Source organism: Somniosus microcephalus, chromosome 7, assembly GCF_052327205.1.
Source record: "Somniosus microcephalus isolate GS21.2 chromosome 7, FLI_Smic_1.0, whole genome shotgun sequence".
In the NCBI taxonomy this organism is placed as follows: Eukaryota; Metazoa; Chordata; class Chondrichthyes; order Squaliformes; family Somniosidae; genus Somniosus; species Somniosus microcephalus.
This window is the reverse complement of record NC_140993.1, coordinates 112,726,533-112,738,639: the sequence shown is the minus strand read 5'-3', so window position 1 is coordinate 112,738,639 and position 12,107 is coordinate 112,726,533. Positions and strand designations below refer to the sequence as shown.

General features: G+C 46.0%; 1 protein-coding gene across 2 annotated transcripts in view; it reads left to right on the top strand.

Moving 5' to 3' along the window:
• The first annotated feature begins 3,372 nt into the window (after positions 1–3,372).
• Positions 3,373–12,107, top strand: part of dnaaf11 (dynein axonemal assembly factor 11) — a 148,109-nt gene continuing 139,374 nt past the window's right edge. The window contains exons 1-2 of one of the 2 annotated variants that reach the window (XM_085992849.1): positions 3,373–3,507; positions 5,125–5,292. In XM_085992849.1, the coding sequence (XP_085848975.1) occupies positions 3,498–3,507; positions 5,125–5,292 (178 nt within the window). In that variant the 5' untranslated portion in view covers positions 3,373–3,497. The remainder of the gene's footprint in view (positions 3,508–5,124; positions 5,293–12,107) is intronic. The other variant, XM_085992848.1, reaches the window with a different exon arrangement.

The window sequence follows — 12,107 nt, the reverse complement described above, 5'->3', positions numbered from 1 at the left end:
AAACTACTGCTCTCGTCGGATCCTGAGATCCACGCTCAACGCCATGCGTCGCCACATGAACATTCTCAACCTCTCTCTTCAGCAGCACCGATGCACTCTATCTCAAAGCTGTCCTGGTCCACAGTTCCATTTCATCCTTCGACTCATCCGACGCTTCAACAAAAAACTTTTTTTATTCCTTTCAGATGTCAAGGATCGCAAGCTTCAACAACTCTCGGACACCAACGCCCCTCCGGAGCCTTCCTCCCCTTCACTCTCCTCTGACCCCATCCCTTCTTCCAATCTCACCTGCCGTGTTTTCACTATCCCCTCTGACCTTCCCCTCTCTGACCCCGAACTATAAGTCCTTCGCAAAGGTCTGAGCTACATCCCCTTACGCCCCCATCTCAATGAATTTCAAGCTCGGCCCAACGCCAAGCTCTTTTTCCGTCATGTTCGTCTCAGTGCCCACTTCTTTAGCCAGGAGTCTTCCCCCCACGCAGGAGACCCTTTCTCCCGCTTTCAGAATTCTCGGTCTACCTGGACCCCTCCCCTTGGTCTCTTACCCTCTCTAGATCTTTTCATTGCTAACTGCCGGCGTAACATCGGCCATCTCCATTTCTCTGCTCCCCTCACTCACTCCAACCTACCCCCTTCTGAACTTGCAGCACTCCGTTCTCTCTGATCCAACCCTAACGTTGTCATTAAACCTGCTGACAAGGGTGGTGCTGTTGTTGTTTGGCGAACTGACCTCTACCGTGCGGAGGCTGAACGGAACTCTCTGACACCTCCTCCTACATCCCCCTGTACCATGACCCCACTACCAAACATCAAGCCATTGTTTCCAAGACTGTCACTGACCTCATCTCCTCTGGAGATCTTCCCTCCATGGCCGCCAACCTCAGTCCCCCATCCCACACAGCCTGCTTCTACCTCCTTCCCAAGATCCACAACCAGACTGCCCTGGTAGAGCCATTGTTTCAGCCTGTTCTTGCCCCACAGGACTGATTTCTTCCTGTCTCGACTCTTTTTTTTGCTCTTGTCCAGTCCATTCCCGCCTACATTCGCGACTTTTCCGATGCCCTCCACCACTTTAACAGTTTCCAGTTTCCTGTCCCCGTCTCCTTTTCACTATGGATGTCCAATCCCTCTACACCTCCACCCCCCACCACGACGACCTGAGGGCGCTCCACTTCTTCCTTGAACAGAGGCCGAACCAGTCCCCATCCACCACCACCCTCCTCCGCCTGGCTGAACTTGTTCTCACATTGAACAACTTCTCCTTTGACTCCACTCACTTCCTCCAAATTAAAGGTGTTGCTATGGGTACCCGCATGGGTCCTAGCTATGCCTGCCTTTTCATGGGATATGTGGAACATTCTTTGTTCCAGTCCTACTCAGGCCTCTCCCTCACCACTTTTTCCGGTAAATTGATGAGTGTATCGGTGTCATTTCCTGCTCTCGCCCTGAACTTGAAAATTTAATTCACTTTGCTTCCAATTTCCACCCTTCCCTCACCTTCACATGGTCCATCTCTGACTCTTCCCTTCCTCGACTTCTCTGTCTCCATTTCTGGGGATAGGCTATCGACCAACATCCACTATAAGCCCACTGACTTCCACAGCTATCTGGACTACACTTCCTTCCACCCCGCTTCCTGTAAGAACTCTATTCCATTCTCCCAGTTTCTCCATCTCCGCCGCATCTGTTCTGACGATACCACCTTCCATACTAGTGCTTCCGACATGTCTTTCTTTTTCCTCAACCGAGGATTCCCCTCTACCATGGTTGACATGGCCCTCGACCGTGTCTGTTCCATTTCTCGCACTTAAGCTCTCACCCCTTCCCCTCCCTTCCAGAACCACGATAGGATTCCCCTTGTCCTCACCTTTCACCCCACCAGCCTCCACATTCAATGGATCATCCTGCGCCATTTCTGCCACCTCCAGCGTGATCCCACCACCAAACACATCTTCCCCTCCCCTCCCCTTTCAGCATTCTGAAGGGACTGCTCCCTCCACGACACCCTGGTCCACTCCTCTATCACCCCCAACACCGCTTCTCCTTCACCCTCCCATGCAAGCGCAGGAGATGCAACACCTGCCCATTGTTCATCCTCCCTTCCCACCGTCCAGGGCCCCAAACACTCCTTCCAGGTGAAACAGCGATTTACTTGTATTTCTTGCAATTTGGTATATTGTATTCGCTGCTCACGATGCGGTCTTCTCTACATTGGGGAGACCAAACGCAGATTGGGTGACCGCTTTGTGGAACACCTCCGTTCAGTTCACAAGCGTGACCCCGAGCTTCCGGTCACCTGTCACTTTAATTCTCCCCTCCACTCCCACTCTGATCTCTCCGTCCTTGGCCTCTTGCACTGTTCCAACGAAGCTCAACGTAAGCGCGAGGAACAGCATTTCTATTAGGCACTTTACAGCCTTCGAGACTTAACATCGAATTCAACAATTTCAGACTATAACCTCGGCCCCTGTATTTCTTTATATACTTATTTCTCTTGTTTTCTCACATGGTACCTGTTAATGATGCTGCCATCATCATTCACACCTCATCTAGAGTCACCTTTTGTTTCTTAACTTCTCCCATTACCTCTCCTTTTGCCTTGCAACATCATCCCTTTTGTCAGTCAATCTCTCCTGCCTTCCATCCTATCACAGACCTTCCCTTTGTTCTTTCCTCCCCTCCTTCCTGCCCCTGCTTAAAAATCTCTCTTCTCTACCTTTTCCAGTTCTGACGAAGGGTCCCCGACTCGAAACATTGACTGTTTCTCTCTCCTCAATGCTTCCTGACCTGCTGCGTGTTTCCAGCATTTTCTGTTTCGCCCTCCACAATGTTACCTGACCTGCTGAGTGTTTTCAGAATTTTCTGTTGTTATTTCAGATTTCCAGCATCTGCAGTATTTTGCTATTGTGCCTTCAACACTTAGATTTCCTCCAGGCTTTCATGTTACCCCCTTCTTCGATACAGGTGAAAGACATTTACATAACATCTTTCACAATACCATGACATCCTTAATTGCTTCACAACTAATTAATTAATTTAAAAAGTAGTCACCACTGTTTTGTAGTCGAAAGCAGTTTAAGAATGTACGCATAGTTACAAAGCCCATGTAGTTTATTTTCGTGTGTGGCTGGATTATAATCAGAACCATTCTTGACATGCCAGCTTTTGGGGGATGTGTCAGCTTTTGCCAGTTTTCCAGCTTTACCTTTATGCAACCATTTGTGCAAATGGGGAATCACACGTGGCTGACAACTTATTTTAAACCTAGATATAATTAATGGTGTTTATTTTACATAAATGTAATGGACTTTGACGCATTTTGAAGTTTTTGCTTACCACGGGCGGGCAGAGAGAAAATATTTCAAAAGGAGATGCACAGTGCGACTGTTTGGAAAGTGTTTTTGGTGCCGCTGTTATTGGAAGGGCCTGGAGGGAGGTTTCCATGGTTACAGCGGCGCTAACAGCTCCACTCCGACCGATTCCAGCAAGAAGCCACGATGGTGCGAAGTGAGTGGAGCCTGAAACGGCCGGCGGCCTTTCCTCTCTCCTCCCCTGCCTGGGACCCAGTGTCCGACACAGAGCGAAGGCGCAGCTGCTCACCATTTAATAACGAAATCCCCGCGGCCCCGCCAAACCGGGCGCCGAGCCCCCAGCTACTCCTCGTCCCCCGGGTTATGTGCCGCACTCGGCCAGCAGGATGTCCGCGGGCCGGGCCCCCTCCCCTCTCAAACTCGCCTGGCCGGTTGTAGCAGCTCCGCTCCTGAGGTAAAGCGGTTGGGAGAGAGTGGGTGCAGAGAGCTGCTGTGCCGCTCCGCCTGGGGCCGGGCCGGGAATTGGCAGAAGGCAGGGAGTAACCAGGGAGGAGGGAGATCTGTCCCGCGGATCCTTCGGACACCTCCGATCAGCTAGTTCCATAGAGGTGGGTTAGTGGACTGTTGCCTTGGTTGGGGCAGACCGGACAAAAGGGAAAGGAATCGGCATTATAGCGAATCAGGTACTCTCATCTGAGAACTGTAAAGTCAAAGAAATTTACGGCACAGAAGGAGCCATTTGGCCCACTGAGTCTGTGCCAGCTGAACAAGAGCTATCCAGCCTAATCCCACTTTCCAGCTCTTGGTCCATAGCCTTGTAGGTTACAGCACTTCAAGTGCATATCCAAGTACTTTTCTTCGGTTTTCATCACTACCACCCTTTTCAGGCAGTGCGTTCCAGACCCCCACCACCCTCTGGGTGAAAAAAAATTCTCCTCAACTCCCCTCTAATCCTTGTACCAATTACCTTAAATCTGTGCCCCTGGTTATTGGCCTCTCTGCTAAGGGAAATAGGTCCTTCCTATCCATTCTATCGAGGCCCCTCATAATTTTATGCACTGGAATTATATCTCCTCTCCACCTCCTCTGTTCCAAAGAAAACAACCCAGCCTATCCAATCTTTTTCTCATAGCTAAAACTCTCCGGTCCTGGAACCATCCTCATAAATCTCCTCTATACCCTCTCTCGTGCGATCACATCCTTCCTGTAATGTGGTGACCAGAACTGTTTGCTGTACTCTAGCTGTGGTCTAACTAGTGTTTTATACAGTTCAATCATAACTTCCCTGCTCCTCTATTCTATGCCTCAGTTAATAAAGGAAAGTATCCCGTATGCCTTCTTAACTGCCTTATCTACCTGTCCTGCTATCTTCAGGGATCTGTGGACATGCGCTCCAAGGCCCCTTTGTTCCTCTGCACTTCTCCGTATCCTACCATTTATTGTGTATTCCCTTGACACTGCCAAACTTTCAATATCGATGTCCAGTAATACAACATACTCATCATTAGATTACCCCATGATACTTGTTGGTAAAAAATTCATCTGAACTGAATAAAATTGCCTCACAAAATTGACATTTATTCTTGCGTGATATCAAGTCTGAAATCTCATCAGGTTCAGATGATGGTTACGTGTTGCTTGAGCTTTTTCAGTGCAGAATGTCATGTAAACTAGATTTAGTTTTCTTTATTGTAGTACTGCAGTTTTGTTTTCTAGAGTAAGTAATGATTGTTTTAAAAAATCACCAGAAGGAAATCCTTTTTTTTGCAGTTGCGTGCTGCCCTGTTACCTCACTGATTTTGCTGTCTTACAGTTACTGAAAGTTTGATAAGGCAACGAGCAGAACATAATAACTGTGAGATATTTTCACTCGAAGAAATTTCATTGCATCAGCAAGAAATAGAAAAAATTGAATACATTGACAAATGGTGCAGAGATCTGAAAATTGTCTACTTTCAAAATAATTTGATTCCTAAGATTGGTAAGTGCAGTCACATTTGCTGAGTGCGCAATAGTGCTAGTCATCACAACTTTTTATTTTTCAATGTTAATGACAATTGTAAATTTTCCATATGCAAGGGAGTTCAACCATCGTTTTAAGTTATGATGATTCAATCACTGCAGTTTACCTCTGGAAAGAACAGTAATTTAAATAGAGTATACAGGTTTCTATATAGTATTGGATAAGTAGGCCGTGTTTGAGTATAACAGTAAGTGATGGCTGCAACACAAATGTTTTATTTAAAATACCTGCTTTCAGGCATTTTTTTTGACAATGCATGGTTTGGTTTCTATATTTAAGCAATTCTTAGTTTATTTTTTACCATGTTTGGTGTACTATGCAAATATAAAGAGTCTGCAGTGTTGTAAAGTCATAGGAAGAGATACACAACTGTGAAGGTCCATCCTTCTTAATTCAAGGTTGGTTATTGGATAAAATGGGTAGGTCAAGGGTATGTTTTTTGCAGAGAGGTTAGTAATGGCAGTTTTGAAAGGGAGAGGGATAGTGCCTGAGGAAAGGGAATTGCGACAATGTCAGCCAGCATGTGGGACAGGAAGGAAGTTAAGTAGTCAGGAGTTGGGTAGGGAGGGGTTCAAGGAAACCTGATGGAAGAGTTTGGAAAAGATCGGTAGAGGTGGGGAGAAACTGCAAAATCATGAGGGTTCATGGCTAGAGTGGGTTAGAGATTGGTAGGAAGCCAAGGGTTGGTGATGAGCGAAAGGTGAGGAAGTGGCACACATAGTCTCAACCTTGGGAATGAAAAAATCCGTGAACCCCTCTCATATTGATGTTTGAGATGAGAGTGGGACCGTGATGTTAGCAGACTGTTGGTTGTGGTGGGATAGGGGGATGGAGCGTTGTCCTTGCCCTTCAGGCTGATCCTGAATTTGTTTTCTGACTAATTCTTGGGATGTGGACGTTGTTGGCTAGGCCAGCATTTATTTATTGCCCGTCAACTGAGTGGCATGCTGGCAATATCAGAGGGCAATTAAGGGTCAGCCACATTGGTGTGGGACTGTCAGATATAGACCAGATTGGGTAAGGACAGTATGTTTGCTTCCCTGAAGAATATTAGTGAACCAACTTTTTTTTGATGACAATTCGACAGCTTCATGGTTACTATTACTGATACCAACTTTTTATTTTCAGATTTTTAAAACTGAATTTAAATTCTCAAACTGCCATGGTGGGATTTGAACTCATGGGGGGGAAAATTCGGTTGCGCCCCCTTTGGGGCGCTAACTTCGCTGGGGCGCTACTTTTAGCACTCCAAAAAGGTTAGTGCCCCTGCACCCGAAATTAAATGGAAGCGCCCCAAGCAGGAGGTGGGGCACTACTGGAAGTGCTCCCTCTCCCTCTTGGGGCACTCCCATTGACTATCGCGGCGCTACGTGCAGCAGTGCTGCAGGCCTCCCTCCCCTGATTAAAGGTGAGGGGACTAGTTCAGCGTTCACCGGGTCCCTACCGGCAAAAGAGCCCGGCATACAGGAGGCCAGAGGGGGCAGGTGCTAGCAGGCGACCCAAAAAAAATGGCCGCCCGGCACCTGCCCTTTAATTATCGCCGCTCCAGCCGCAAGAATGCCCCCCTGACCCTGTCAGACATAGCGTCCTGCGGTAGGTCAGGGGGCACGAGCCAAGTTTGCGGCCGGGGTGCTGTGCACAGCGATGACATCATTGCCAGAGGCGTAGTGCCGCAGGACGCTACCGCCGCCGCTAACCTCCTGCTGAATTTTGCGGGAGGCGTTAGTGGTGCTGTGCCCGGGCGCTAGTTGTTTTGCGCCTCCCGTTAACACCCCCTCAGGGCACTAATGGGAGGTGCAAAGCATTGAATTTTTCCCCCATGTTCTCTGGATTATTAGTGCAGGCAGTTTTGGCTGTGGAGAACAAAGCTGGCACCGCTTGACATGGCTGAGCCATGCTTCATCATAGGAAAGCATTGTTTTGCCCACATACATAAAAGATTTCATTACACTTAAATATTTTTTTTATGGGGTGTGGGCGTCGCTTTCAAGGCCAGCATTTATTGCCCATCCCTATTTGCCCTTGAGAAGGTGATGGTGAGCTGCCTCCTTGAACCGCTGCAGTCCGTGTGGTGAAGGTTCTCCCACAGTGCTGTTAGGTAGGGAGTTCCAGGATTTTGACCCAGCGACGATGAAGGATCAGTGATATACTTCTAAGTCAGGATGGTGTGTGACTTGGAGGGGAAGTTGGAGGGTGGTGTTCCCATGCACCTGCTGCCCTTGTCCTTCTAGGTGGAAGAGGTCACGGGTTTTAGAGGTGCTGCCGAAGAAGGCTTGCCAAGTTGCTATAGTGCATCTTGTAGATGGTACGCACTGCAGCCACTGTACACCGATGGTGGAGGGAGTGAATGTTTAAGGTGGTGGATGGGGTGCCAATCAAGTGGGCTGCTTTGTCCTCGATGGTGTCGAGCTTCTTGAGTGTTGTTGGAGCTGCACTCATCCAGGCAAGTGGAAAGTATTCCATCACACTCCTTACTTGTGCCTTGTAGATGGTGGAAAGGCTTTGGGGAGACAGGAGGTGAGACACTCACCGCAGAATACCCAGCCTCTGACCTGCTCTTGTTGCCACAGTATTTATGTGGCTGGTCCAGTTAAGTTTCTGGTTAATGGTGACCCCCAGGATGTTGATGGTGGGGGATTTGGCGATGGTAATGCCATTGAATGTCAAGGGGCGGTGGTTAGACTCTCGCTTGTTGGAAATAGTCATTGCCTGGCACATCTGTGGCACGAATGTTACCTGCCACTTATCAGCCCAAGCCTGAATGTCATCCAGGTCTTGTTGCATGCGGGCATGGACTGCTTCATTATCTGAAGAGTTGTGAATGACGCTTAACACTGCGCAGTCATCAGCAAACATCCCCATTTCTGACCTTGTGTTGGAGGGAAGGTCATTGATGAAGCAGCTGAAGATGGTTGGGCCTAGAACACTGCCCTGAGGAACTCCTGTAGCGATGCCCTGGGGCTGTGATGATTGACCTTTAACCACCACAACCATCTTCCTTTGTGCTAGGTATGACTCCAGCCAGTGGAGAGTTTTCCCCCCGATTCCCGTTGACTTCAGTTTTACTAAGGCTCCTTGATGCCATACTCGGTCAAATGCTGCTTTGATGTCAAGGACAGTCACTTTCACCTCGCCTCTGGAATTCAGCTCCTTTGTCCATGTTTGCCGCTTGATAGCACTGTCGATGACACCTTCCATCACTTTGCTGATGATTGAGAGTAGACTGATGGGGCGGTAATTGGCCCGATTGGATTTGTCCTGCTTTTTGTGGACAGGACATATCTGGGCAGTTTTCCACATTGTCAGATAGATGCCAATGTTGTAGCAGTACTGGAACATCTTGGCTAGATACGTGGCTAGTTCTGGAGCTATGCAGGCATGTAAAGGCCTATTTTTTATATGAGGAAACAAAAACACCTTGAACATCTACTGTACTTTGACAGGCTAGCGTCAATATCAGTGTCATTGCTGTGTAAAGAGATTTTTGCATTCTTAGTGAGTGAAGACTTAGCATTAAAGGCTGTGTATCATACCAGCTATGGCAGTCTGACGTGTGAGATGGATGAGTGATTTCATGAATGAAATTTAAAAAAAATTAAAATAACGCAAAAAATAAGTAGTCATATAAATGAATGTCCTGAATAATCACATTCATTTACGTTACCTGAGATTCTTTAAAGAAGGGGAGGGGGGCAGTTTAAACACTTTTTATACACCTGCCAGTTGCAAGCTGACAGTTAATATTTCTATCCTGTGTTCGTTTGTGATTCGCAAGAAAAATCAACTTTTTCCATTGAAATTGGTGGCTGTCAGTATCAACCAATCAGATCATTTAGAAAGAAAGAACTTGCATTTATATAGCGCCTATCAGAACCTCAGAATGTCCCAAAATGCTTAACCGCCAATGAAGTAGTATTTGAAGTGTAGTTACTGTTGTAATGTGTGAAACACGGCAGCCAAGGCTGATAGGTGGAACTGGAGGCTGTCGGGATCAATTCCTGAGCCAAACACAGCTTGCTACTTTTAAAAATGCTTGTTATGACGTAAGTCATAAAGCCTGGGAATGGTAGCATAGTGGTTATGTTACTGGACTAGTAATCAAGTATCAGTAATGGTGACCATGAAACTACAACACTGTTGTAAAAACTCATTTGGTTCACTAATGTCCTTTAGGGAAGGAAATCTGCCTTCCTTACCTGGTCTGGCCTATATGTGACTCCAGACCCACAGCTGCCCTCTGAGTTGCACCAAACTGCTGCAACAGGAGCACACAGACTGCAGCGGTTCAGCACCACCTTCTCAAGGGCAAGTAGGGATGGGCAATAAATGCTGGCATTGCCAATGATGCCCACATCTCATGAACAAATAAAAAAAAAGTAACAGTTGATTGAAAATTTCACATCTGGGACTTGCAATGTTGGAAACTTTGACAAAAATATGTCAATGTCATGCAAGTGCTAGCCTTGGCTCAATTGGTAGCACTGTTGTCTCTAAGTCAGAAAGTCGTGGGTTCAAACCCCACTCCAGAGACTTGAGCACATAATTTAGGCTAACATTCCTTCAGTACTGCACTGCTGGAAGTGCCAGATCCCATGGCACTATTTGAAGAGCGAGGGATTTCTCCTGGTATCCTGACCAATGTTTATCCCTCAATCACCACCTGAAAAAGATTATCTGGTAATTAATGTTATTGCTGTTTGTGGGACCCTGCTGTGCTGAAATTGGCTGAAACATTTCCCTACATGACAACAATGACTGCCCTTCAAAAGTAATTAATTGCCTTTGAAGCTTTTGAGATGTCTTGAAGTCATGAAGGCACTATATAAATGCAAATTCTTTTTTCTTTCTAGACATGTTGTAAACCATAATATAGCTTTCATTTTCTCATGCTGAGTCATTGTTGGCATAAAATTAATTTATATATCATTACGAAGTCCTTTCTTTTCACCTACCTTTGGTATCTTAGGCTGATTTTCAAATGGAGGGCATAAGTCAGGGAGCAATGGTTTTAAAAACCCGTGAAGTGGTACAGAATGCATCACTTGAGCCTGTGTGTTTTTGAAATGCAGTTTTCTCAGTTTGAAAATAGAGCTTCATGAGTGAGGTAATATAGAAATACTGTTGAGGCAAATTATATATCTGTTGTAAAGATTTATTTACTAGGGGAGATACTAGTATGCTGAACAATTGACACTTTATTAGTGTTTTGAGAAAAAAATCTGTCAGTAATTTGAGGTGTAATCCTATATAACCGTAACACATATTACATAATTAGTTCTCAGCTTTCTAAGGAAGAAGTTATGCCATGATCATTAGTTGGAGAGAAAAAAGACAATACAGTAAGTGACTGCTTAAATGGACTGAAAAGAGCATTAATAAACATCTACAACCACACTACAGTATCTTGAATATGTCTGATCTTAGAAGATAACCAAGCCAGGCCTAGTTAGTACTAAACTGGGATTATACCAAGGTGCTGTAGGCTTTTCTTGCCACCAGAGGGTGACCATGTCTGTGCAAATTTACAATTTACTTTGGACCTTTTCTTTCTTGGTGCACCATTCACTTTTATAATTGGTTTGAAGGAATTTGAGGAAAGCTTGCTGCCTGAGTTGATTTTTTTGTTAGTTTCTATTCTAGAGTTTGTCATTTTTTTCCATTAGCTTCTTGATTTTATTTAGTCCACAAGTTATATTTACACCACTGTTGTGTAGGATTACATAAGTGGTTACTGCTTTCTTTCCTGCTCGCATCACACCAACAAAACATTCAGTTTGATTTCTGAAATCATTGGATTTTTGTCTCTGAAGAAGGAGACAAACTGAAGCAGTTTTACTTATTAAATTTTTGTAGAAATAGTTTTTTTGTTAATTTATGTTCTAATATTTGATTTTTTTTGCCACTAGAGGGCGATCGTGTCTTTTACTCACTACTTTCCCCTGGTTTCTATTGCACATTTCATTTTCATCAAACTACTTACAGCTTTTTTTAATGCATTCCTGGGATGTGGGCATCACTGGAAGGCCAGCATTTATTGCCCATCCCTAGTTGCCCTTGAGAAGGTGGTGGTGAGCCGCCTTCTTGAACTGCTGCAGTCCGTGTGGCGAAGGTACTCCCATAGTGTTCGGGAGGGAGTTCCAGGATTTTGACCCAACGATGATGAAGGAATGCCTATATATTTCCAAGTCAGGGTGATGCGTGACTTGGAGGGGAACTTGGAGGATGGTGTTCCATGCTGCCCTTGTCCTTCTAGGTGGTAGAGGTCGCTGGTTTGGGAGGTGTTGTCGAAGAAGCCTTGGGGAGTTACTGCACTGATGGTACACACTGCAGCCACAGTGCGCCAGTGGCGGAGGATGTGAATGTTTAAGGTGGTGGATAGGGTACCAATCAGGCGGGCTTGATAATGTCGAGCTTCTTGAGTGTTGTTGGAACTACACTCATCCAGGCAAGTGGAGAGTATTCCATCACACTCCTGACTTGTGCCTTGTAGATGGTGGAAAGGCTTTGGGGAGTCAGGAGGTGAGACACTCGCTGCAGAATACCTAGCCTCTGACCTGCTCTTGAGGCCACAGTATTTATGTGGCTGGTCCAGTTAAGTTTCTGGTCAATGGTGGCCCCCCAGATGTTGATAGTGGAGGATTCTGTGATGGTAATACTGTTGAATGTCAAGGGGCGGTGGTTAAACTCTCTCTTGTTGAAGATAGTCATTGCCTGGCACTTAAATGGCAAGTAAAATTTGCGCCACACATCAGCCCAAGTCTGAATGTCATCCA